Here is a 25,819-nt window from a genome sequence, read left to right on the forward strand (position 1 = left end):
GTGCGAGTTTGCGTGCGCTGAAATTTTTTTTATTGCGCTCAGAGAAATCTGATCATGCCACTCTACATGACGCAGTGGGCAAAATGAATGAACGCCAACAATCGTGTTCATTGACCACGTATACAAAACACACAAACGATCGATGTCGAATTCATAATTACTCTCATGAGTTGGGATGTCATTTTAAGAATGCTTAGGCCTGATGCAGTTCTCAACATTTCTTATCTGTACAACTGTACAACTTTGTACCTTCCACCCATGGAGGAAGGAAATAACTTGAAAAAAAAAGGTTTTTTTATCTTCCTCCATGCTTCCACCCACTACTGTTGTACGGCATTGCTTTAGTAGTATTTTTCTTTTCTGTTTTGGTTTGGTTTGGGTGATGCAGTGGTGGGGGGTGGGGTCGAAGTCGCATGCCAATCCGCATCCCTAGAATCCACGGCCATAGCCACAGCTGTCATCTAAGCGAGAACGACTGCGTTGCACTGTGTTAAGCTCGAGATGCTTGTATTCGTTGAATATGAAGTGGACATGACCACTGCGGTTGTCAGGCACACCGCAGTGCAAAACTAACCCAGAGAATGTCGTGGATTTCGATCCAATTGTCCTCTACGACGTGTGGTGGAACGGCGATGCGACAGAGTGCTGCACATGGCTGGTAAGTTCTACTCATTCGTTAATAAGCACACCTTAAATGTTTATACGACTAACATTTCGAACGATTTATTCTTCACCGGCATGTGCTTTGTCCCGCTCATTGTGCAGTAAGCAAATGTCCGGCGCTATCTCGTAGCGTGACTTTGGGATTTAGGCCTGGCTGCTCGAGACGTATCTCTCCTTTGATTAGAGTCTCGGGCAGTCTGCGATATGTCTGGAAGGGTCGGCGTTATGAAATGGGGAGGGGGTGCAGCACGCACTGCCGCGGACGCTCAAGGTAGACACTGCTTCGCAGGAGGGGCCATCGGCGCAAATGTGTGCTTTTGGCAGTTAGCAGCAGAATTTTGGTTTTGGACACATAATTTTGGGCGTAAATGTTAAGCGGCTCCATATTTAGTCTGATGGAAAAACATATGCCATATGATAACCTGTCTACTGCATGAACGGGTATCTTCGTGTAGTGGACGTGGGAGCCACGCTTGCAAATGCTTTGCATTCATGAAAGGATGAAACGAGAGTAATGCCAGGGGGAGACCAGAGGAACTGATATTCTGGCCTGATTTGTTATTATGACACTTGAATGTTTATCACCTAACATTGCTGCCTGTCGGCAGTGTCAGCTTTGTAATGCCTTGTTAAATGCAATGCAGAAACTGAAAAAATGGTGCTGCACACGTCGAAAAGGCTCAGAAATCTGTCCTTAGAAAAGGGCAAGAGCACCAAAGGTATGGCAACTGAAAGTTGACAAGATTTTAGATTTATATGTTGTTACTGATTTGTGTCATGTGGCTGTGCTTTATGTAAAAAAATGGCGCTACATGCTAGTATTTTTTACCCAAGCCCAAACCGCATGCGAGCGATTTTGTGCGCGACGGCGACGAGCGACGGAACAAGCCGTCGCGCAAACTGATCACTCGTTCTTGTCGCTTGATCGCTTGGTTCTGGTAATCTACAACTCGTCGCCGGAACGACTTTCTATGAGCGACTAGCCAATAGCGCGAAGCCAGAACAGGATGTACATCAGTCAAGTACAACCGATTGTCGCACGGAACAAGCGAATGACTCAATTTTGATACGCACAAAGATAAGAACCTAGTGCAAGACCTTAATAAATATTTATGGTGCTCTTTACAGTAAAACATATCAAGTTAAACTAATAGAGCATGCGTCACACCAGTTACGGTGCGTATTTGCTGCCCTCATACCAGCAACACCGGGGAAACAGCGCTCAAAGTCATCGCTCGCGTGTGGTACGACTTGTAGGCGACGAGCAAATGCGACAGCCATCTCCGTCACGTCACTTGTCGCTGTCGCGTGCAAGATCGCGTGCATGCGGTTTATACTTAAGGCTTGTTGAAGGCCTTACAAGAGCATTGCATCTTTTTGCAAAGGAAGTGAGCTCTGCAGTGGACACAATGTAGTGCATATTTGTGCATGAAGACATTTGTGTGTGGCTTTCTATGACTTCAAATTGCACTTCCATGTCTGTGTTCATCTTATTGTGTAATTTTTACAGGAATTATAACTGCCATGGCCTCTATGGCACCTTTGTCACAGGAGCATGGTAAGAGTACATTTTTTGTACAGCACTGTTCAGTTTCAAGCACCAATTTTTTCTAGTTGTGCAGTACTTCACACTCACTGATATTCGTCCACGCTCAGCAGTGCTTACTCACTGCCACTACCTTACAAATGGACCTTTTTCCAGTAAGCGACCCCTCTAGCGGCCGTCACTTCAACTAAATTTGACGGGCAACACACACACGCTCCCACCGCTTCTCGCCTCTACGCAAAGCATGGTAGCGTTTGACCAAGCAGTCTCTTGCGACGGCTGTCCCTGCTTTTTTTTCTTCTGTCGCTTGTGTTGCTGAAGCAGCTTCTCATTGTCCTGCTCTAGCGCGCATGTATTTGCTCACATGTAGCAATAACACATTTTACATTTACTGATGCAATGGCAGCATGCTGATGCGATGTGCAGGCCATTTGTAACCAAGATTTGAGAGATGCGCCGGCTTTTGTTCTTCAGCAGCTTGGTCAGTACTTTGACTCAACTGGCGAAGGCAGGTGTGAGCGTGAAACGCGCCGTGGCAGGAATTTCTTCAGGATAAACTCGACCGTCGTTTTGAGTGGCTCGACTTGAAGGAGGCGGTCAATAGACGCATGCACGTGCATACGAGCTTGCCCTCAAGAGCGGGCATGCAAGCAGCTCACCATGACGAACAAACAACATGCAAAACTTCTGCAAACATACTGCGAGTGCACTGCAGGGCAAGTGTTGTTTTATATCGAGATATGTATCGTATATGGCATGGTACTGGGGACTAAGTGAACGCAACACAGTACGGGGGGGTAAGCAGAATGTAAGTGGACGCAACACGTTGTTTTGTCAGGTGCATAAAGCTTCATTTGCCTGCAAAAAGTAAGACTCGCGAGTTTTGCATAATTCGGCACCACGCGTGTGTCGCTTTGGCCTCACACGATGCATTCTGATCGGCTGTGTGGCGAAATTCTTCTTTTCGTTTGGCCCCATGTAACCGTACAGCTATTTCCGCTTGCATGCGGTAGCACATTCTTAAGCCAATGGTAAAATCCGTGCGGTATACATACCCGTAGATTAAAACATCGCCGTGACTTCCGAGTCGGTCGTATGGCGAGAAGTCCAATAATCACAGCGCCAGCATCATGCTGTTACCAGAACGCAGGCTTACCTCACTCAGCAAGAATTGCGTGATAACTCACTGATAACATGGGGTATTTTTTTTAATTTGACCGTGCGCTCCACTTCAGTACAATATTCACCATTCCACGCCGGTTTGTGCAATCGACGGTACAGAAAGTGCCTGCATGAGTTTTGTCGCAAACGCTGCGCCTATCGCTCGAGCGTTAGTTCACAGAGTCTTTTCATCGACAAAAGTGCTTGCAGTCTTTCCCACAAACAGCTAAGTGTTTCCTTTAACCAATATTCTTGCCCAGAACACGAGAAAAATTATTGATCAGCAACTCAAGCTCAGGAAATTGCCGCGGATCATGCAAGGGTTCACGCACTCACTTCGCACACCTGCCCTGTGATAATGGCGGCGCGGCATGTAATGCAGCTGGGGCATGCCCATGTGCATAGCTGAATTGGAAAAAGGTCCATTCATTTGAGCCTATAGGCACTCATCATCATAGATTTGCAACCGTTTGCACTTTTTCACATTTGCTCTTATGATGTCACTGACGCCTACTCATGCTAACATTGATTCATGCCCGGTCATGTCAGAAATTTCACGAGATCGAAGCCGGTTGTATATTTCACTTTTTTTTCTTGACCAAATAGATATGGTGGGCACGCCATTCAAAAGCATGCAACTGAATTTTGTTTTTAACAGAACCTAACAGTTTACCAGAAAAAGCTACCAAAGACCAACTGGTGAAGGCTACATTTTCATGCGGAGTGCTTTTTCTCAAATTTGAAAGTATCTGTGAAGCAACATAAACGAAACATGGACACGTAACTCTTATTACATAGTATATACAAACATAAAGGATATAGGTCGTATGGTTTCCCTTTTTAAGAGAAAAAATGCCATCTAAAAATTTGAGAAATGCTACATTTTACAATATTGTACAACCGATTTCACCTTTCATTTTTCAGTGCATGAAATTTTGCCGAATTTTGTGCCTGTGCGTGTAGAACTAGAAGGAAAATAGTATGCAATAACAATTTGATGGCAAATGAGTGACTACGGCTTAAGCGGTCAGGCATGGGGTTCAATGGGGGCTGGGTGGGGGAATCTTCGCGACTACATTTAAACTGCAATTACACATTAAGCGGGTACGTATTAATGAGGTTTGACTGTACCCGAGTTCCTTGAGTGTAGGCAGAAATAATTACCTATGTATTATTGCAGCGTCATTGTACAGGTCATGTTTGCAAGGTACCAGTGTGTGGTATGTCCCACACAATGTTCCTGACAGACATTTTTGGTTTATATACCCCGGCAATGTGTAATGGTTACATTATGCTCTTTCGATAGCATGGGACTCCTATATTGCTTTTGAAGTCTTAAATCCTTACCTTTTATGAGACCTGGCAATTCAAGGGAAAAGTTGTACATTTTGTTTTGTAGCTGACATGGACATATTCACTGGAGAGGCCATCGATGTTGTCATCGGATCCTCAAGAGATGACGGAAAGGTAACTTTAAAAGTCATAGAACTGTTTTTTAAGGATCGATGTTACATTTACGTTCTGAAAGGGCTCGTACATTTCAGAGTGGGGAAAGAAACTGAGCTATATCCCTTTTGTTTTTCCTTTATGGATGTAAGTAGCTGTGTATGATCCACGAACTAGATTTATGGCCGAGTACCATATTTATTCAAATCTAGGCCGGTCTCACTCCTAAGCCAGCACCTGAAGGTCTGAAGCCGGTGAAAAAAGTGTTTTTCTTGAATGTAAGCCGGACAAGTTAGGGCAACAGACATAAAACGCGAACAGCATTTATTAGTCACGACCCGTCCCAGCCCATGCAGTGTTGTTGTTGCTGCTAGCCTTGTTGCTTACCTTCTTATCATTGGCAGCATAAAAGAGCAGACAATTTTTCGTGCCATTTAGTGCACTTTAGATGCTGCACTCCTTGAAAGCATGCAATCAAGCTTCATGGTGTGTCCCATGCTGCAGTGACCCAGCTCGCCACTTGTGTTAGTTATGTGCATTTAGTACAACCTGTTGCTGTTAGCTTATACGCTTTATCACTCGGCCAGATCGCGAAGTATTTCCGCAGGCAATCCATCCTCAAAATGCTTGTTGATACAGACGTCAAGTGGCTGAGGCTGGTCCATCATGCCACCTGGTATAATAGCGATGTCCATTCAAGCTTGGGAGAGCACAGCCTTCATGCTGTCAGTAAGGTGCCCACAGTACATATCAAGGACAAGGAGACAGTTCTTGGGTGACGTTGCCATGTGATCCTAATCCACTAGTCAAACGTGGCACTCGTCATTCGCCTGTTCGCATTTGCCTGTGTGGCAGCATTTCTGGGAAAGGCTTCTTAAGCCGGCAGTGGCTTCTTCTTATAAATTATGTATGCAGGCAGCTTATGTCAATCAGCTGTGCCATGCAGCATCATGATCGCATGTTGCTTTCCGCAAGTGGCTGAGCACATGACGCCCCTTTGGTGCTGTTGTCATTGGCTTGCTACACCACAGACATACCAAAATAAATGAAAAGGGGTCAGTTTACAGCACTCTACTGCAGCCACTTTTGATTGGCTGGAGTGGCCAAGTAGAAAATCTGACCCTGGTAATATGATTGCTCTGGTTTTTTTTGTCTCACATAAATGTTTTAGTTGTGTTTATTGTTGCTTAACACTATTGCCACAATTTCCTGTGTAGAACAGTGTCCCATGAAAGCACAACTATGCTTGCTCTCAATGCATACAAATGTACGAGAAGTGTTTGCAGATCATCTGCATTTGCTGGTGGTAGTAAAATTAAGAGTGTGCAGAAATGACAGCAGTGGGATAGTGGGCATAAAGAAACAGTTCTGTGCGAGACTAGCTTGATGGCTCCTCTAACTAAGCCGCCATAAAGCGATCTCGGTGCTTGTGGAGATGGCCATTTTCGCTGCGTCTTCCAAGCCCATAAAAAAATTGCTGCCACACAGAAGAAATAACTATATAAAATGAAATTGTACTTCTACTATAAGTTAGATGGTGCACTGCGCTCGTAGTGACGCAGGTCTCCAAAACGGCGCGAGAAAACATAATTGGTGGACTAATCCTTTATTATGGTAATGTCACTTGTGTGATGAAATCTAGGGTTTGACGAAAACTTGTCTGGCGAGGAAAGAACATGGCTGAATAAACGTACACTCGCCAACTGAAGAACACAAAAAGAACAGATTGACGTTTTGGCACCCACTACGGGTGCCTTGTTCACAATGAACGAATGCATGGTGATCTTTATTATATATGCGTTGGAAGACGTAAGGCCCTTGCGTACAACTCAGGGAGGGGGCCCCGTGTCCGGTTCATTGTGTTAGTCGTAGATTGTAGTATGCAAAATGATTCAAGAAGCTATCGGGATAATTTCTTCTCTCTTTTGATGATGAAAGCCGAATGCCAGTTAATACTGTGACCAGTGTTCTCATGATGCTCTGCTAGGGCGCTGGAAACCGTGTGTCCTTTGGCTACATCATTGCGGTGCTGCTGTAGCCTTCTTTTAAAGTTTCCCGTCTCGCCTATGTAGCACGCCTGGTAGTCCTGGCATGGAATTTTGTAGATGATGCCGGGATATTTTTCTTTTTCGAGGCAGTCTTTGACTCGGACGAGTTGTTGTTTTAGCTTGCTTGAAGGGACATGGCAGATTTGTACATCATAATCTTTGAAAATTCTTGACATTGACTCGTTCACGCTTCGTGCATAGGGGAGAGCCGCCCGTTTCCTTGTTCTCATCGGCCTGATGGGGGTTCAGCGGCACGCTTTTCTTCCGTCTTTATAAACTGGCTAGGGTAGCCATTGCTGACCAAATCCTGCGTTACTCTCTTCAACTCAGCTCTGCGTGCGTCAGTAGTCGAGCACGATCGGAATGCACGGGTGAACAGCGTAGAGGCAACAGATCGTTTGTGTCCAACGGGATGGGCTGAATAAAAGTGCATATATTTCCCTGTGTGCGTAGGCTTCTGATAAATGCTTGTTGAAAGGCCGGATGCAGTACGCATGACTTCAACGTCAAGTAAAGCCAGGCGACCATTAACTTCTTTTTCAACGGTGAATTCTATTGTGCTTTGGAAAGCCCTCGAAGGTAAAGCCCTCACGACATTCCAGCCCGCTCCAAAATTGTTCCTGCGGTATGTCGACGATTGTTTTTCCATTATCTGCCGCAAAGACGTCGTACCTTTTCTGCAGCACTTGAACTCTTTTCAAAGCACAATATAATTCACCGTTGAAGAAGAAGTTAATGGTCGCCTGGCTTTCCTTGACGTTGAAGTCATACGTACTGCATCCGGCCTTTCAATAAGCGTTTATCGGAAGCCTACGCACACAGGGAAATATCTGCACTTTGATTCGGCCCATCCCGTTAGACACAAACGATCTGTTGCCTCTACACTGTTCACCCGTGCATTCCGATTGTGCTCGACTACTGATGCACGCAGAGCTGAGTTGAAGAGAGTGACGCAGGATTTGGTCAGTAATGGCTACCATGGCCAGTTTATAAAGACTGAAGAAAAGCGTGTCATCAGGCCGATGAGAACAAGGAAACGGGCGGCTCTCCCCTATGCATGAGGCATGAGCGAGTCAATGTCAAGAATTTTCAAAGATTATGGTGTACAAATCTGCCACATCCCTTCAAGCAAGCTAAAACAACTCGTCCGAGTCAAAGACTGCCTCGAAAAAGAAAAATACCCCGGCATCGTCTATAAAATTCCTTGCAAGGACTGCCAGGCAGGCGTGCTACGTGTGTTCTTCAGTTGGCGAGTGTACGTTTATTCAGCCATGTCACTTGTGTGAAGGTTTTTTTTTCTGTATGTGTACATTAATGTTGATGGCATAATTATGTAATCATGCAGTCCTTGGAACGCAATGCTTGTGCACATTTCTATATTGCATCTAGTGACCGCACAGATCAACCTGAAAATAAAGAGTGGTCCTACAGACAACACATGTATTTGAAATTCGGCTACCCAATGTCAAGGTAGATGTTAGTGAGTTCATCGAGCTATAGATAGCAGTGAATATTCTTGCAGATCATTGTCAATTTAACAAATTCAGCGATTGCTATTTATGCTTGGGAGATTTTTATGTGGGATTGTCTAAAAGAGTTTTAAAAATTTTACTGTATAATTTCGTTCTGCTCATGCAGGTCAGCCCACTACAACTAATAAATGGCCAGAATGCCAGAAAACAGTAGAGTTGAGAAAATGCATAGTGTATATCGTCCAGTATAAAACCTGTTAGCTACAAGCTATGTATGTGTTATTATATATTGCAGGTGTATGCTGGATCCGGGCAATGAATAGAAAAGGCTGCTTGGGGGACATTGTTGCGGTCTACGTCTGACTATGTTCTGCCGTATGGCGTCCACAACGTATTGGATGCCAGATGAGCTTAACAGAAGCGTGACCGGGACTTTGTCCAACAAGTCGCGATCCAAGGGAAGGACTGAGGCCAGACCAGCCGTGACACCACAAAAGTTGTCATCCTTGAAAAGTATATGAACATACTGTTCTAATGAACTGATCTACTCATGTATAGATGGCACATGCAAATAGCCACCGTAAAAGCGAAGCTAGTGCTAAAGCACTGTGTTGCGATCGTCTGCTACTGAAATATTTCATGTTAAAACTGTAGAAAGAATTTGAGGCATGTGAGTTAACATGAAAAAGTAATCTGCAGTTTGGTTATTGAAAATGCAGCTTTGCAAAAATATTTCATTGAACCGTGGGCATATTGTTGGGAACTTGCACTGTGCATGCTGGAAATTATTGTTTAGATGCTTTCATTAATTTTGTACTCGTGATTGCTTTTCTTGCGCAGGCCTCCTCCGGATCTTCATGGGCAACCGTGTCATGCCGGAAGACGAGAAAAAAAAGATTGAAAGAAGTGCGCAGGCAATTGGTGGAGAAACTCGCTGATGCGCAAAGAAGGTAGTGCTACTGGTACTGATTGCTACGGGGCTAGTCCCAAAAGTTTGTGCACTGAGCCAGCAAAAACGCGGCAGAGAATGTAGTGACATGAACTGCTCAAACTTCTGGGACAGACTTTGTATATTGACCTTACCAGCTTAGCACTTCTACCTTTCTTTGTGGAGTTAGTGCTTACCGTATTTACATAAAAAAGGTCCAACATGAGTATAGGTGACCACTATATATTGAATTAGTTGAGAAATTTAGAAAATTTTAGTTTGAATTAAGTCAGCCAATATCTTTCTTTAGCAGTAGTAGTGTAAACTTAAATTATTTCTCTTAAGGGTCTTGGGTGGTGGGTGGGTGCCTCAGTTTAGAGCTCCATTGGTCTCTGCAGCTTGCTGGGCTTGATCGAGAAGAGCTCTCTGGCTCTCTAGATTTTCGCTAGCAAGCCAAACGTCCCGCTGCCTGTTGCTTGGAATTTGCGCCGTTAGGGGGTGAATTTAGAATTTGGAAGTCGTTGCTTACATATCCACATTACGTGGACGAGACTTGGCCCACCAAGGGAAGTGGCAGGGTGTATGCATCTTGTAAAGTATTTGGATGTATGGATATGCGTGGAGGACCACACAAATCGCGAAGGAACGAAAAAGATTAGGTCTATCTTAAAGAGACGGGAAGAGTGTGGATCAGAGAGCAAATGGCGATAGCCGATATTCTTGTTAACATTAAGAGGGGAAATGGAACTGGGCAGGCCATGTAATGCGTAGGATGGATAACCGGTGGATCATTGGTTACAAAATGGATACCAAGAAAGGGAAGCGCAGTCGAGGATGGCAGAAAACTAGGTGGGGGGATGAAGTTAGGAAATTTGCAGGCGCAAGTTGGAATCTGCTAGCGCAGGACAGGGGTAATGGAAATCGCAGGGAGAGGCCTTCGTCCTGCAGTGGACATAAATATAGGTTGATGATGATGTGTGTTTGTAAGAAGAGCCAGTACCTGGCCTGTTTCCCTGTACGGTCTGGGTTTAGGTTGCTGTATTTTTGTCTCTTTGGTCTTCGAGGATGTCGTGCTGGTGGATCAGGGGTATTCCAGTAAAACACGTTGTGGGGCTAGTTGGTGCATAGCTTTCAAAAGATGAAGCGCCAACAGTGACAGCACATTAGGAAGGAACAAAGACAGGACAGGCGCTACTTGCAACTGTTTATTGTGGTCAAAGGTGGTTGAATATATAGCCATGGGGAGAGGGGGGGACGAAAAAGGCGGAACACTGATTGTATGAATGCGCACGCGTGAGAACACTGAAGATGTGCATGAAGGAAATGGCGAATCTAAAACTTATCTAAAAACACACTTTCATTTGTGTATATATTCAGAGACGGGGAGCTGACACATGTTTCCCCTCTCTTCCTAATCTGGTTGGCCTCCAACAATTCACGTGCCACAGAGTCTTTACTTTTAAACAAGATTGTAGTATCTTGAAGCCTTGCTTCACATGCTTGTTTATTTTCATTGCCGCAGGCCTTGCAATGAAGAGGCAGGTTTGAGCCATAACCATATTTCAATGAAAGCTTATGCTCCCGCAGGCGATCATTAATACATCGGCCAGTTTGGCCGACGTACTCTTTCCCACACTTCAGTGGTATACGGTATACAACTCCTTCCTCAGACTTCACAAAAGGATTCGTATGTTTAATGGAACACCCTGCTTTCTTTGAGTTATGAGAACCAATCAGGCGGCACAAAGTAGCAAGTTTTCGGGGTGCGGAAAAAACCACAGGAATTTTGTATTGGACAGCGACGTGTTTAAGATTGTGCGCCACTTTGTGAGAATACGGAATCACCCCTGGTTTGGCTTTCTTTTCGAATGTTTGGCCTTCTTCAGTGCTTCTTTTTCTTTCTTTTTTCACCTTTTTCAATAACGCCTCCGAAACTGCACTTACAACCGAACAAGGGAAGCCAGCCTTCCTCAATTTCAAAATCTGTTCGTCAAAGCTTTCTTGTGCCTTATGACAGCACGAATTTTTAAGGGCGGATTCGAGGCACATAGTGGCAATCGCACGTTTAACAGTCTTGGAGTGTGTAGACTCATACGGCAACAATTCCTTGTGGGCACGGGGTCGATACATCCAGCAGGAACCTTCGTCAGTAAGGGTTATGTCAAGATATAAAAACTGCAAGCTGTTATCCTTGGCTAGTTCAAAAGTAAAAGCCTTTGCCGTGCTGTTTAAGCCTTTGCCGTGCTGTTTAGATTTTACTTTTGAACTAGCCAAGGATAACAGCTTGCAGTTTTTAGATCTTGACATAACCCTTACTGACGAAGGTTCCTGCTGGATGTATCGACCCCGTGCCCACAAGGAATTGTTGCCGTATGAGTCTACACAGGCTGACACCGACAGGCTGACAAGCCCACAGGCTTACAGGCCGACAGGCCAAACTAACATATAGCCGACAGCCTGTCGGATTTTTTGACTGGGGAAGTTTTGCGAGCCTACATATATACGTGCAAGGACGTCGTATGCGGCCGGGGCTTCGTGCCACTCGGTCGCACGAATGTCCGATGTCAACCGAAGCGTCGAATGCAGGAAAGCGAGTATGTAAGGTGCCTAAAGAAGGATGGCACACGTAATCGGCCAGTGTGTATCAGTAGTCTGAAGAAGCCGACATGACGTGTCGGGGCGGGGTGCTCCATTTCCAGAGCAGCAAATAGTTGGTGCCGCAGCAGCTATATCATTTTTGTTTCCGAACTCAGGACGACAACAGTTGGTCAACATTGCTTACAGCTGTCGGAATAATTCGACAGCAAAAAAAGCAGCCAAATTGGCCCACTATATTTATTGTTTTGTCTGCACTCGCGTCATGTTGCAACGGCCAGCGCGCATGTTTAAATTTTTATCGCTCTGATGTGCTGTAAATTTTCGACTTGCTCGTCTTTCGGATATACTTTTTCGCCTCAAAAAGTATATCCGAAATCCGGTAGATATATTTCATCAATCCACAAACAGATCGGTTTTGCGTTAGAGATGCCTGTGCGCCAATTTAACTAAGCCGAAACACACTTCGCTGGTTGTTACAAATGCCGTTAGCATATGTATTTACTCTTTATCGGCTGAGATAGCGATCGACCGAAAAGCACAATGCAGCCATGCGAATCCAAGCAAAATAGGAAGAGAAGCCCTCGCTTTGTTAGTGTCAAAATACCCACTCTTTCGCATAAAACGAAAAGTTGTGAGATGTTTTTTTTATTGGTTACTTTCAGCAGTTACGTTTTTCAAGCCTTTATTTTGCATAGACAAAGCCCAAATGTAAGCGTTATTTCAAACACGTAAATGCCAACACTTGCTGCACTCTACAATATCTTTATTATTCAGTTATTCGTACTACTTGCTACAAAATCAGTATTTTATTGAGGAGGAGTCTTTAAATCAAGCCACCTTCGTTATAAACACATTCTTCTTCGCTGAATATATCGTAGGTTTTTCTGCCATTCGCACAGAAAACATTGAACACGAACATGCAACAGTCAGGTATCTGTTTGTAGTGGCTTTTCTTGACCCAGAGCTCACAGCCTGAAACAATGGGTGCCATAATCATATATTAGAAGAATTTTTGTCATAGTACACCGTTACTGTAAGGCTACTTCAACATGACTTCTCCCGAACAATATAAATACACTAAAATTATTTATTACTTAAAATGATAAGTTTTCAAGATAAGCGGTGAAAATAGGATCCAGCGTGAGTGTGTAGCAGCAGGAAACAAAAATGAAACAATGTTGCCTAAAAATGCATAACAGGGAAACTTTTATATAGCAGAATACTTCCGAGTAGGGAATCTTGTTTGGAAAATAACGCATCAGCATAAATTATTTTAGACATGATAGCTTGTATACGCTATAAAATCGAGTCAGCCAAAATTTTATTGTGTGCAGCCCACACACCTATAAGACGTAAATGAATTTGTACCTGCTTTGAAATTCAACGTATTCAGCATGGTGTCGCCGTTTGCGACGAACATGGGCAGGCAAACTTTGATCTTCGTCTGATACATCATTTGTAGTAGATTCTACGTAACCGCAAAGCTATAATATGTGGAATCAGATACAACGCAAGAGCGAGTTACGCGAGAAAGACGTACGTGGTCTTTCACCGCGCGCTATACGTAGGGTCGTGCTGTGAAAAAAAGACTTCGCGAGTTGAGCCGTAAAACGTGGGCTCGTGGTACCGAATCAGGCGACACGCGACGTAGAGTGCTTACAGAATTTCCATTTAGAGTATATACAAAGCTCAAAGCACGTGGCGACGACTGATAAGACAATAGAAGAGGAGATGTACCTCTGTGCGCCGTCGAAAATGCGCTCTTCAAATGTAACGCGGCCTCGGACGCGGGTATAAACGCCACGCCGCACGTAACTTGCGTGATGAAATACCTTGTGAGGCTTTCACGCGCAATGTGAAGAGAGCGTTGCAAACACCTGTGTACATTTCTGGTAGAATGGTATCAAGAACGTCTCCAAGGTGGAAGAAATTCTCGCGTGCGCGGTTCCGACAAACAGCGGCAAGCAGCTGGATACAAAGGACGGCGGGACCGCAAGTTGCGCCTGCACAAACAGTGTTGGGCTCGAAAAGGAATTTCTCCTCAAGTTGCTACCAAACGAGTATCAACTGTCATTGCTAGCGAAGAGCAGATCCTGACCCTTCCGTGTAGTGCTTTAGGAACGCACGGTGATGTCGCTTTGCAGTTACGGCTGACAAACTGGGCTCGTGCGGCATATAGTCTAGTGCTCATGTATAAATATTTTTCAGTGCGAAAAATATCCCTGTAGCCCTGAAGCCTGGATTTCGCTTCTGTCTGTAGCAAGCCTCGTCTTACAGCCCTTCGCGGGCGCACAACGGGCGGCGGGAGTCGACCGACGAAAAAGACGTGGCCAAGCGTCTGCGACTGCAGCAACAAAGTGGCCAATTCATGGCGTTTAAACGAGGCACCGAAACTCCCGAAGCAAGGTAGAAGCGTCTGGAGAACCAGAGAACCCACGAGCGTGGCAAGAAAATGTGATTTCCCAATATATTCAGTGATTGACGCAGACAAACCTTCGCTCATTTTCCCCTTCAATGTTGATGTCGAACAGCCTCCACAATGTGGCTGCACTGAAGAGGAGGAAGACGAGGTGTTCCCGCTTGATATAGCGTCACCATAGCGGTATTGGAATTTGGATGCGTACTGTACTCTGGAGCTCCTGCATATAAACTTCGCCCCCTCTTTCTTCTGGAGAGGCAGGCCTTGCGACTATGTTTAGGGCTACCTAAATTTGTAGCAAATGAAGTTTTGCATCTGGAAGCTAGGATGCCATATCTCTTGTTACGAGGTTTCGATTATTAGCTGTGCAGTCATATTTAAGGCTATATGAATCCCCTATAAGGCGTTCACAAACAGTTTTCATCTCCCAGCCGGACTTGTTTTTCGGCTTGTACTGGCCGCGATTCCACACACCAAAAATTATTTTTATTCAAACTCTCCTAGATCAAATAAACATACAAATTCGTGAGGTGAGTCCTGTTGTTTACAACACCAATTCAATTAAAATTCAGTATGATGATATTTTCCTTAAAAATCAAAGGCATTATCTTACCCCATGCTAAGCTCAATATTAAATGATTGCTTTTTGCACGTTCCGATCGAGACAGTTATTACCACTGACGCTTCTCAAAATGAAGAAAAGTGTGTAATTGGAATATTTTCTCCTATTCTTGATTGGTCGTTCTCTTTTCGCCACCCAGACTTCGTACCGATCTTTCTAGCGGAATTTTTAGCTGTTGTTCTAGCCCTCCGTAAACTCAATACATCAACATGTTCCACAGTGATCGTGACGCATTCTTTATCTCTGTGCTCCTCCCTCACAACGTCCGATAATTCCCCAGTTTTGCGAGCTTTCAGATCGTTAGTGCCCCCTCACTTAGCTTTGATTAGATTGGTGTGGGCACCAGGGCATATGGGCCTATTTCTAAACGAAATGGCAGATTCGTTGGCGAAAGCGTCCCTGAATGGCCCGGTAATTCATATCCTACCGATTTCAGCTTTCATCATAGGGGCTAGATTTCGAAGAAAAATGATGGTGCGTAAATTTCACGCCCCTTCTTTAACAAACTCGTCAGATTTTCAGCAATTTTCGCATTATTGGAATAGCAAACTCTGTCAAACGCGATCACTTGAAGTCGTAATCACTAGACTACGCTGCAGAATTCCATTTTTAAATTTTTACCTACACAGAGCTGGTCTGGTTTCCTCACCTAACTGTCCCTATTGTGGACAACATGAAACATTAGATCACTTTCTCATTGCCTGTCAAAGATATTCTGAATTGCGAAAAAGAACGTTAGAAACACCGTTCCGCCTTCATAGATTAGAATTAAATGTTCAAAATTTACTATCATTGGGGGCCTCTACCCTTGGGCACAGCGACGGAAAGGTTGTAGATGCCATCCAGAGTTACTTTACAGGGTCAGAAAGATTTAGATGACAGAATCACGGCTTAGGGTACCGAAATATTTTTACAAATTTGATGACTTGCTTTCTACTTCTTTTTTTAAGTCATCATTTATTGCTTTATTCTATTCAAGTCATTTGATATATTCCAATTATTCATTATCAGATGCGTATATATTCCCACATTTATGTTTGTATTCTTGTATAAATCTCCCTTCTGATTGTTATTTCAAACTACCCGGTTCTTGGCCAATCCTCCAGAGTGGATATGTGCCAGTAACTCCAAGGCTCCATCTACATCTACAGCGTCACCATTTGGGCCTCCGTTGGGCTCCGTGTAAATAAATTGTACATAGCCTCGGACATCAGCTACATGCAAAATTATATGGTGGAGGTAGACGTTCCCCTTAGCCGCCATGCAGCTTCACTCAAAATTCTCAAAATGTATGTAAAATCTAGGGCTTGTGTCACTTACGCGTGTCGCTAAATGTCTTCGCATCTGAATCAGTATTAGGCCCACATTATCGGGCAATTACTATTTCAAGCTTGGCCAATTTCGTGCACATTTACCGTATCACGTAAATGCAAGAATAATAAAATGTACATAGCTACTTACCCTTGTCTGCATAAGGCACATAGAAAACATCACATAGTTTTCCATCAGTGAAAATGAGCGGGTCGGTCAGATTCTTTTCACCGCCTGTCAGTGTAGAAATGTATGCACGTGAGCAAAATGCTGTGCAATGAACCATAATTCAAAAAAGAGCCTTTGCTTAACCTTGATGTGGAATTCGAAGACCATAAGTAAAGATGTATAGTTCCACTTATCAAGAGAGCTTGAAGGAACAAGGGCTATACGTTTTTCGTGAGAAACTGGTAGCATTTTTGCTGCTAACCTACTGCATCCAGCGATACAGTCTTATGCAAGTATTACCATGTGTATGCTTAGGCTTGCTCAGCGGTCTCCTCACTTTCAACAAGAACGGTCCCAGAGAAAAGGTAAAAAAAATCGAGTGTGCCACCGAAGCTATGTATGTCTTCGCTGGCATACTCTTGCCATCCCTTAAATAGTTCCTAATTAGGTTTTAGATATTAAGCTTAGTTGTTCAATGTGTTCAAAGAGACTTACCCACTTGGTATTCAATGGCATTCCTTGTTTTCTTGTATCCATATTGAAAAACGGCCTTCACTGTTTCTGACACGTTATAACTGAAGGTAAAAGGAGGAAGATGAAGCGAAAGTGTAATAAAACTAAGGTATCACTGATAAATTAGTGAAAACAAGACCTAATACCTATAATGACAACGTAAATAAAAACCCAGCCTATGTATTGCCGTAAAAAGTCACATAAAGTAATTCAGATCAATGATGATGGTGAAAATAAATAATCAATTTTATTCTTTTCTGTTAAGGCGTTGTGAAGTACAGCGAAAAAAGCGATGTCGTGGGACCTTATAAATGAAAATTAAAATGGCCGAGTTCTGTATTTGAGCAAAATATTTGCAAGGCGTTCCCTAATAAATCTTCCGGTTCGTTTTTTTTTCAGAGGAAATTTCTTGTGTAATTGCTGCGGAAGCCTCTGCAAATTTAGTGGAGGCAAGATTGACAGCGAGTGTGCGCTGCCATTGAGTGAGATCTGTTTATATTTCTCCATACCTGCGTGACACCATGGCTCGTAATGCAATTGTTATTCGAATGTTTAATGCAATTTGGCGGCCTCCAAACCTACGAGCCACATTTTGCGTACTTCAACAAGTTGCTCAGATCACCGTTTCGCCTGTTATGCGCATCGATGATATTTTTTCTTCCTGCATGCCTGCGTGAGAGGACTTTTCTCAGGTTCTATTGTACGCTACGTAGATGCATGAGCCTAATAATTTATTCCAGTGATGATACTCTTGTGACTTTAGCGCAGCTATAAAGCAATAAGTATGCATACTTGTGCTTAGCCTTGGTACCGTGTGAATATGAAATAGTACTTTACTAAAAATTGCCTTCTGCGAATGTGAAACAAACTATAACATGGGTCATTTTTATTTACGCCCTAATTCCCAATCTTTGTATTACGTAAACGTCTGTTGCTTGCAACGTCCACCCAAAGGGAGCGAGTGTTAATATCCGTGGCTGTCATCAGAAGTTTACACCGACATCAAGAGGATCTTGGAAGATTTTTCTCCGGCGATGGACCCCTGGCAGCCTAGCCCCGGGAACCAACAGCCATAACCGCTGAACATATAAAGTTTATTCCTATCCTATCCTATAAAGTGTAGTAGTATCGCTGCCGTGCTCATCAGAATGGTAGAATTTTACCGATGCAGAAGGACAACATGTAACGACGTGATCATTAATTGGCTTTTTTCCTGCATGACAATATAAAGGAAAACAAATAGAATGAAAGTGAAATAATTATTATGTAGCGTACGAACATGTTCTTAATACGCTGCTACATTGGAAATTACCACAATATTCCCCAAACTAGTCCGCTCGGAAGGAGTACGAACAACCATTTCGCAATATATTTTAAATATAGATGTCAATGACGCAAGAATAGGCAGTAATGTAATAGTTATCACAAAGAAAGCAATATTTATCTGCCCAAATTTCGTCACAATGTTTCATCTACACATTGTACATATATGGTGTGCCAATTTCCATTTAGTGTTAAGCATTTAGTAACGTGAATTTATCACGTTTGATACCGTTCCTACAAATACAAGCACACAACGGGACGACGATGAAGATATTAAGTGGTTAAATAAATAAAAAATTTAACGTATTCCGAGTGACTTTCTATATTTTAGGTGATATGTAGCGGTACTTACTACTTGGTTGGTGAAGAGGCATTTCTGAACGTGAAAACAGATGTAACGGTAAAGTTTTCTTTACTTTTTTGTGTTTCTTGTACCTCGAGGCACTTAAACTGGGCTCCCCATGATCCTGTGTCATTCTCGTAGGTTGTCTTTGCGAGGACATAAGTCACCGAATCAGGCTGACTGATGCTCTGAAAAGCGTGATAGATAGAAAAAAGAGGAAAAAGATCTCAACCGAAATAAACAAATCATGTTTTCTTGTAATAAGCTCACTCTCGTATAAATACCGAGAACGCCAAAGCAATTTTATTGCCGTATAATGTGATATTTGATGGAATAATTTTTTGCCGTCCGGAATATTTCCGCATAATTTTATAATAGATGCTATTGCTAAGCTAATGATAATAAACGCTGGACAGAGTAGGGCTTTTTGCCAGTAGTATGAAGTTTCTCGAAATGAATATTCCATACTTTACTGTCGCTACCAATATTTATCCCTAAAATACGAAGGGAAATACAAAATTTTTTTTAAGTAGGCATGGTCAGTTTACTTACAGTCCTTGAGACTTGTTATATGTTCCTATTTATAAAATAAAATTCTCGCGACGTCACATGTTTATTCTTGAATAGAACCATTGATTCACGATGGTACTGCGGTCGCATAGCCAAGTTGACCGGCACTGTTACTTTATGAACTACCACAGCAGTGACAAAAACACCTCGTGCATGCAGCCACCTGTCCAGTTCTACAGTTCCGAGCGTAAATAGTATGAACAGGAACGTAGGGAAAGATGGATCACCGCACTCTGCAGAATCAAATTTATCGGAAAGCTTTCCGTTTTAACGAATGTTTGCCATTATACGCGGCAGCGTGGCTGCTTCGGCCCGTAGTTCAGACATGACAGTTTACGCGTGGCGATGAGAATACTGCGGCTGCTATTCTTCGATGTGCTTTGAGTGACGCAGTGAGCGTCGGCTGATTTGCGCGTGCGACGTACATTGTGCTTGCTCGTGTTTGTTTAACAGCTCGCGCTCGATCGCTATTATTTCTCTAGCATCAAGTTGCAATCAGTTGAGCGCAGGTGTATGATTCGGTATCCCATTTATAAATTAGGACTGGGACCGTACTATGTCGCATCTTGATTCCGCGAATTGCCTTGCGAGATGAGGGAAGCAGCGCTTTGATTCGCTTTGGCTCTCGGTCGTTCTATAATAGCGGCTGCAACACAGGCCCTTTCCATCGCGATCATGCACGAGATCGACCACAGTTTTCAGCCATCATCGAGAATGGTAGCTGTTTCATGGTCCAACAATGTGGACTCAGTTGGTCGAGCTCATGCAGCATTAAGGTGTAGACGACAGCCTACGATGCAGGTCTACAATTTCCGTATCTTGGAAAATGGCAGCCGAAAGTTGCCGCGTAGAAGCACCCGATCAGGATTGCACTCGACAGCGCTCCAAGATGCATGAGTGACTAGTATTGAATTGCTCATGGGCTTAAACACCTCAGCGACACCACCGTCATTTCGGCGCGCGACGCGATGGTAAAATCGTCTCTCCTGGTACCTGTGAGGCGTCTTTTCAGGCGAGTTTCTTCCCACTTGTATGCCGTGTTTGACGAAAACTAGCACTGAGCGCGTTTTCGTTTATAACATGCAGTGATATCACGTCGCATCGCACCACTCGTTACACCTGCGCGATGATGCTTTTCAGCGGTGGTATCTAGCAAGACTGCCCCAGTGTCCCCTTTCATAAGGGACCCCAGTTACATGCCAGAGCATCCTTCACTGACAGCGGGAGGCGGATAAAAATGTCGCATGCTAAAACATAAAACATTTCTCTCCTCTTCTTTTTTTTTCGCACTACTTGCCCAAATGTTTAGCGTATCACTGGTAAGTGCCAGCCTTTCATGTTTTTGATGCTGATGTGGCACTGAATGGCAGGCTTGCACGAACAAATGCAATTGAGTCAGAATTACGGAGTGCGTTTTCTTGTACAAAACACACCTGCGCAACCACGCAGCCAGGCGACTTTTAAAGGGACCCTGAAACAATTTAGACGATTTTGTACAAACCTACTGAGTCGTTAGAGTAGCTCCTTCTGCTCAATTATTCACGTATCTAAGCGCTCCAGGTAAAGCGTGTAATTTATTATATTGTTTTAAACAAAGTACATTGCTACCGATAGCAGCACGCCACTCGGCTGAGTTTTCAGCCGCCCCTGACCAAATGACGCCATTTGAACATATGTCAGTAGGGCGAGGTTGCCCAGGGCGCGGCATCGATAATTTTTCTAACATAATGGTGAAAAAATGTTGTTCGTAATAGTTTAGATGTTAGTTAATTTCTTTCTATAAAAAGAAAGTAACAGAAGGAGAATTCACACGCACACGTATCACCACACTAAAAGCACTTCCGGCCCAAAGCAAGTGTCGTCTGCTTGTGTTACGACGTGCTCCGTGTTGGCGAGAGCTGCGCGGTCAGTGTTAGTCTCTTTCTTTTTTTTTGCGAGATCCATGGTTCGCCTTTGTTGCGTTGTGGGCTGCAAACGTAGCAATCGTCGACACGTCAAGCTGCGACATTGTGCCCCGCTGCAAGGCAGCAGACGAGCGGTGTGGTTGGATCCAAACAGCGCCACCATCTACGAGTTTGCGGCCGTAACTTCACGCCGAAGGATTAGTACCACAACAGGGTTTGGCGTGTCCGGTATTCGGGTAAGCGTAAGTGTGCTGTGCATTTTACTTGATGAACGGAGGCGCAAACGTGAACTACTTGCAAGGTGCAGCTACCTGGCGGCCCAAAATTCAACCAAACACAGAGCTAATATAGCAGTAATCAAGTTTTTTCTACTTTGCTGCTGGCTGTAGAGAGCCTACTGTAGAGAGCTTTCGCGCGCTGGCTCCTAGACAACCGGAAGTAGACGAATTCACCTCACAAGATGACGTAGAGCCAGCGAAGGCGGAGCTTAGCCACGACCGCTCGGCGAACGAGTTGAGGAAGAAATGCATGGCTAGGGAGGAAGGTAACTTGTAATCGTCCGTAGCTCTCTTAATATAAGACGCTTCACTTAATTTGTGACGCGAATGTTTTACTGTAGCTGTACCCTACGCGTCTACAAAACTTGACCAAACCGTTTCATGGTTCTTTAACAGCCTAGCTGTTCTTAGTCGACTCTTTGCCGTCTGACCGGTGCCAGGCAGGTCACGTGACTAGGAGAAGATGAGAGCCGCGCCAGGGGAGGGCAGGTCGCATCACCAGCAGAAGAGGAGAGGCGTGCAGGGGGAGGAGGCGACCAATGAGTGGCCACGCTGTACACGAGGAGGAGAGGCGATAAGAGAAGATGTTTCTTTGCGGCGCGCACTTTCGGATACACGATTTCAGTGTTGCTAGAACAGCGTGATTTCGTTCCCAGTAAAATGCAGTGAAAAAATAGCTTTGTATCTGCAATTAAACCATTTTTTATGTAATCGCGGTAAATAAAACGACTTATTATCTAGGTTTAATGTCCATTTGACAATTTCTGTCACTTTTTATCAAAACATGGACTGCAGGACGCGGAATAATTGCTGGGGCTGGCCACGCTGTGCAGTGGCAATCGTGTTCAGACGCCGCGGTACCGTAGCCACAGATGCCGTAGCTACAGTGTACTGTACCGTAGCCGCGATATCCGCGGTTTTATGAGAGGTGCTGCGGTAATTGTGCGTTCTGCAAACATCCGTTCCCAGTTTGCACTCGAAGTAATTGCTCAAGAAGGTCGCGGACACATCCTTTCAGTAGTCGCAGAAAACGCCCAGCTGCGCTGTGAACCGGTCCGGACAACGCCACACGACGATCTTTTTCCGTGAGTTCTTGTACTCTGGGTGGCAGCAATCCCATAATATTGGTCGCGCCTGGACGGCTATGATCAGCCGATCGTTGTACGCGATTCGCGCAGCTTTCGTCACCATGTTCTTTGGCTGGCTAGCCAAGTCAAATGTGGCGGCCGGAAGTCGGACGCGACCGCGCCCTGATTGGTCCGCGCCACTCGCCGCTTCCGGCGAGCGGCGGATCGCCGGCGAAAATATTTAGCCCACCTTGATCAACGCGTAGAGCTGCTACCGACGCCGTCCACGTTTCCGAGCGTTCGCGCCGAACGCCCGCTGTGTCCGTGACTGCAGCCGATGCCTCTGGCGGCGGCTCTATAGTTTGCGACGAGAGAACTGGACACTCGTCGAGTGGGACGGAAGTCGCTGCTTCTTCTCACCTCGCAACATTCCAGTATATTATAACATATTGTTGTAGATCTGTGTTTACTTGTGTTTACGCAATCGCATCATGTGTGACACATGCAGCTGTAACAGTCGGTGTAACTAACACAGTTTCCTTGTCCGACTGTCTTCACGGTGTGGAAGGGGCGGCGATTTTTTTCGTTTGCCCAATGGAGTGGCGCTACTTAGCAGCGTCCATAGCGCGCGTAGGTTGGGAAGTGTATAACAGCTAACAATATAAAATTTTAACCTGTTTTTCATATTCATTCGCGCGCATTTTCTAATTTGTCAAGCTACGCACAAAATGTGTATCTGATTCGATAATCAGCTCGCTTAACCTTCAGAAAACTTACATGCAGATCGAACACGCATTTTGGAATCTATATAACGCGAAGTTTTTATGAAGATGCTGAGGAAGCCCTTCAATTGTGCTCGTGTGATTTATGGGCCTTTGGCGTACGCTGCCACACGCGCATGTGCTACGCAAGATGACATCTCTAGTATTGCGTTGTATTGTTTAGCTTCTTCTTATTTATTCGAAATGTACCCGCCAACTGTTCACTGATCTGGCGCTTGGAGCATCTGCCGTAGCATGGAAATGATGATTAAAATCAAAACAGGGCAATCATCTCAACAATGTAAATGGCACGGGCGCCTGGTATATGGCCTGCTTCTTCGCCAATCCCCTCATGTGATTATTTGCCATAGAATGGAAATCATACATTATAAACTACACACGCAAAATGATCCCTGTCAATCCCTCGATGTGTGTATATGCCATAGAATTCATGGCAACCATAATCATCACCAGCATGCCGTGTTCATGAGAAAGAGATAGTTGGCGTTGGTACGATAACTGATAACGTGTCATAGGGCAGTCTGTTTTTCCTTGTGTTTTTTGCTTTTCTTGTTTTTTAAAAGCGAAGCTGTTTGCGCCAGCCGTAATTTGTGGTTCGTATCAGGCAACTATCTTCATCAACAATAAAGAAAGGAATCAAAAGAAAGCAAACTTTCTTGCCGAGGCAGAAATCGAAATCGCGCACCCATGGTCCCATGGCGACCGTCGTAACCACTAGGCTATACAGGCGCTCACGCATAAATTGCATTTATGCGAACCATATGATTGCGTTCGAGCGTCGTCGGCTTCGTCCACAGCTGGCGCGTTCGCCCGCGCTTGTGCCAATGCTCTGCGAGGTGAAGAAGAGGTTTTGCGCGCTATGCTCGGGAGAGAGATTCAGGATGTGAACAGGATGAGGCGCTATTTTCTGCAGCCCGTCAGGGAGCACGAATCAACGCCTTGGGGAAGGGGCGGGGAATCTAAAGATGATAAGTGGTTCTTGAGGGAAAGGGAAAGGCTGGCGCTATCTTCTGCAGCCCTTGAGGGAGCACGGCTCAGCGCCAACTCTAAAGACGAAAGAAAAACATACAAAAGAGAGAAAGTCGAGGCGATTACACAACCCTTGACTCGGGAGAGAGATAAATAAAATGAGAGCGAGAGAGAGAGACGCATTCAAGGAGCGGGTCTGCTAGAACGCGTTGTCGGCATTGCAACGTAGTGGAGCGTGGTGTCGGTGCTGCAAGCTGCGCCATGCAGCACACAATGACGGCCGTAAGTCCCAGAGAAAGAGAGAGACATGCATTCACGGAGCGGGTCTGCTGGAACGCGTTGTCGGCATTACAACGCGGTGGAACGCGATGTCGGCATTGGAACGCGGTGCGGGGTTGCAAGCTGCGTTAAGCAACACGCCGTGACAGCCGTAAGTCCGAGACGCGCGAAAAGACATTACCATCATCATAAGTAATGAGATGAAATGCACGCGCGCCATTCCGGCAAATGCTGGGCTACGATCGCCAGCTTCGCTGTTTCAAGCTTTGCGCGGCCGAGTGCAAGGTTAAGCGTTTTTTTTTTTTACAAGCAGAGGAATGTAAATATCGAGAACTTGACTGACTTACAGATCAATCGACATGTGCAAATCCATGAGATGATATGCAAAGAAAGCGTCGCTTTAAAATGTTGGCTAAAAGAATATTTGATTACTACAAAGTCAGTTTTTATTGCTTTCGCTGAGAGGAAACACAACTCGCGTTGCAAAATTTAGAATATCTGCGAGACTAATTATGAGATTGTGTTAAAAATGCTACAAAACGAATCAATTCAGAGCATAACATTGCGGCAATATTTTGATTGCGCTTTTAGAAACTGTACAAAGATATCGTTTATCGTGCACGTCTGCTGTGTTCAAGATATGATGTTCAGCATCAGTTGTTCAACTGCATAAAACAATAATTAGTCTTGATATGAGTATTACGTGACGTATACTACGGATTTAACTGATCCAGCCATATCCTTATTCTCAGAATTTATATGCTTTCAAAGATTGCAATGAGGAGTAAGGCTTGTATCTGAATTCTACGTAGCCAAAAAATGTATCTTACTTTCCAGGCATCTTGATATTTCCCAAGCAGTTCCTCACTTGCCCAGAGCGGGTTGTCTCCATTATTCGCAGACGTGGCGAGGGCGGCGCTGACGAAGGTGAGTACCAGCACTACCTGCATCTTGATATCACTCCCAAAGCGGAATAACGCATCAGCAACTCCTCATCCGAAATATATAGTCAGGACTGCGAGCTACACAATAATTCATCAATCAACAATGTCTCGAATAATAGCCATCACAAACATATTTTTCTCTACGTTTGAGCAGCAGGTACTAACTACAATCGGTACAGTAGAGGAGGTGATCACCGACGAAGAAAGTGTCATTTCAGAATGAATAGCTTACGATCATCACGTCATTTTATTGAATGTGCGCTACAAGAATAAAAGTACAGATAGACAAGACATTGCCCTGTGATAATAATGTTCTCGCATACCGATGAAGAAGTTCTGATCGTCATTACAATAACAAAACCTTTTAAATACACGCTGTAGTGGAATTTGGCTATAATATGAACTGATATATTGATAAACAATTTAAAGGATCCTTTTAAAAAATTATGTGCCATGCTGAAATTT

General features: G+C 44.3%; 1 protein-coding gene and 1 long non-coding RNA gene across 2 annotated transcripts; one reads left to right on the forward strand and one right to left on the reverse strand.

The window, feature by feature from the left end:
• The first annotated feature begins 1,316 nt into the window (after positions 1 to 1,316).
• On the forward strand, positions 1,317 to 8,751 carry LOC125940414 (uncharacterized). Its single transcript, XR_007463637.1, has 4 exons — positions 1,317 to 1,382; positions 2,174 to 2,221; positions 4,770 to 4,837; positions 8,632 to 8,751. It is a non-coding gene; the product is annotated as an uncharacterized LOC125940414 (long non-coding RNA).
• A 3,853-nt stretch (positions 8,752 to 12,604) lies between these two features.
• Positions 12,605 to 25,394, reverse strand: LOC119463690 (female-specific histamine-binding protein 2-like). The gene is made up of 5 exons (XM_037724515.2): positions 25,241 to 25,394; positions 18,571 to 18,749; positions 16,878 to 16,957; positions 16,365 to 16,448; positions 12,605 to 12,834 (listed from the first exon to the last, which is right to left on the reverse strand). Exons 1-5 carry the CDS (start codon positions 25,358 to 25,360, stop codon positions 12,686 to 12,688), a joined length of 612 nt encoding a protein of 203 aa, XP_037580443.2. The 5' UTR covers positions 25,361 to 25,394; the 3' UTR covers positions 12,605 to 12,685.
• Positions 25,395 to 25,819: the final 425 nt, after the last annotated feature.

Source organism: Dermacentor silvarum, chromosome 9, assembly GCF_013339745.2.
Source record: "Dermacentor silvarum isolate Dsil-2018 chromosome 9, BIME_Dsil_1.4, whole genome shotgun sequence".
Taxonomy (NCBI): domain Eukaryota; kingdom Metazoa; phylum Arthropoda; class Arachnida; order Ixodida; family Ixodidae; genus Dermacentor; species Dermacentor silvarum.

Coding starts and splice junctions, on each gene's coding strand:
- LOC119463690 (XM_037724515.2), bottom strand. CDS start 25,360: ATGCAGGTAGTGCTGGTACTCACCTTCGTCAGCGCCGCCCTCGCCACG. Junction 18,750..25,240: donor AATATCAAGATGCCTGGAAA/GTAAGATACATT, acceptor CACGCTTTTCAG/AGCATCAGTCAGCCTGATTC. Junction 16,958..18,570: donor GCCTCTTCACCAACCAAGTA/GTAAGTACCGCT, acceptor TTTTACCTTCAG/TTATAACGTGTCAGAAACAG.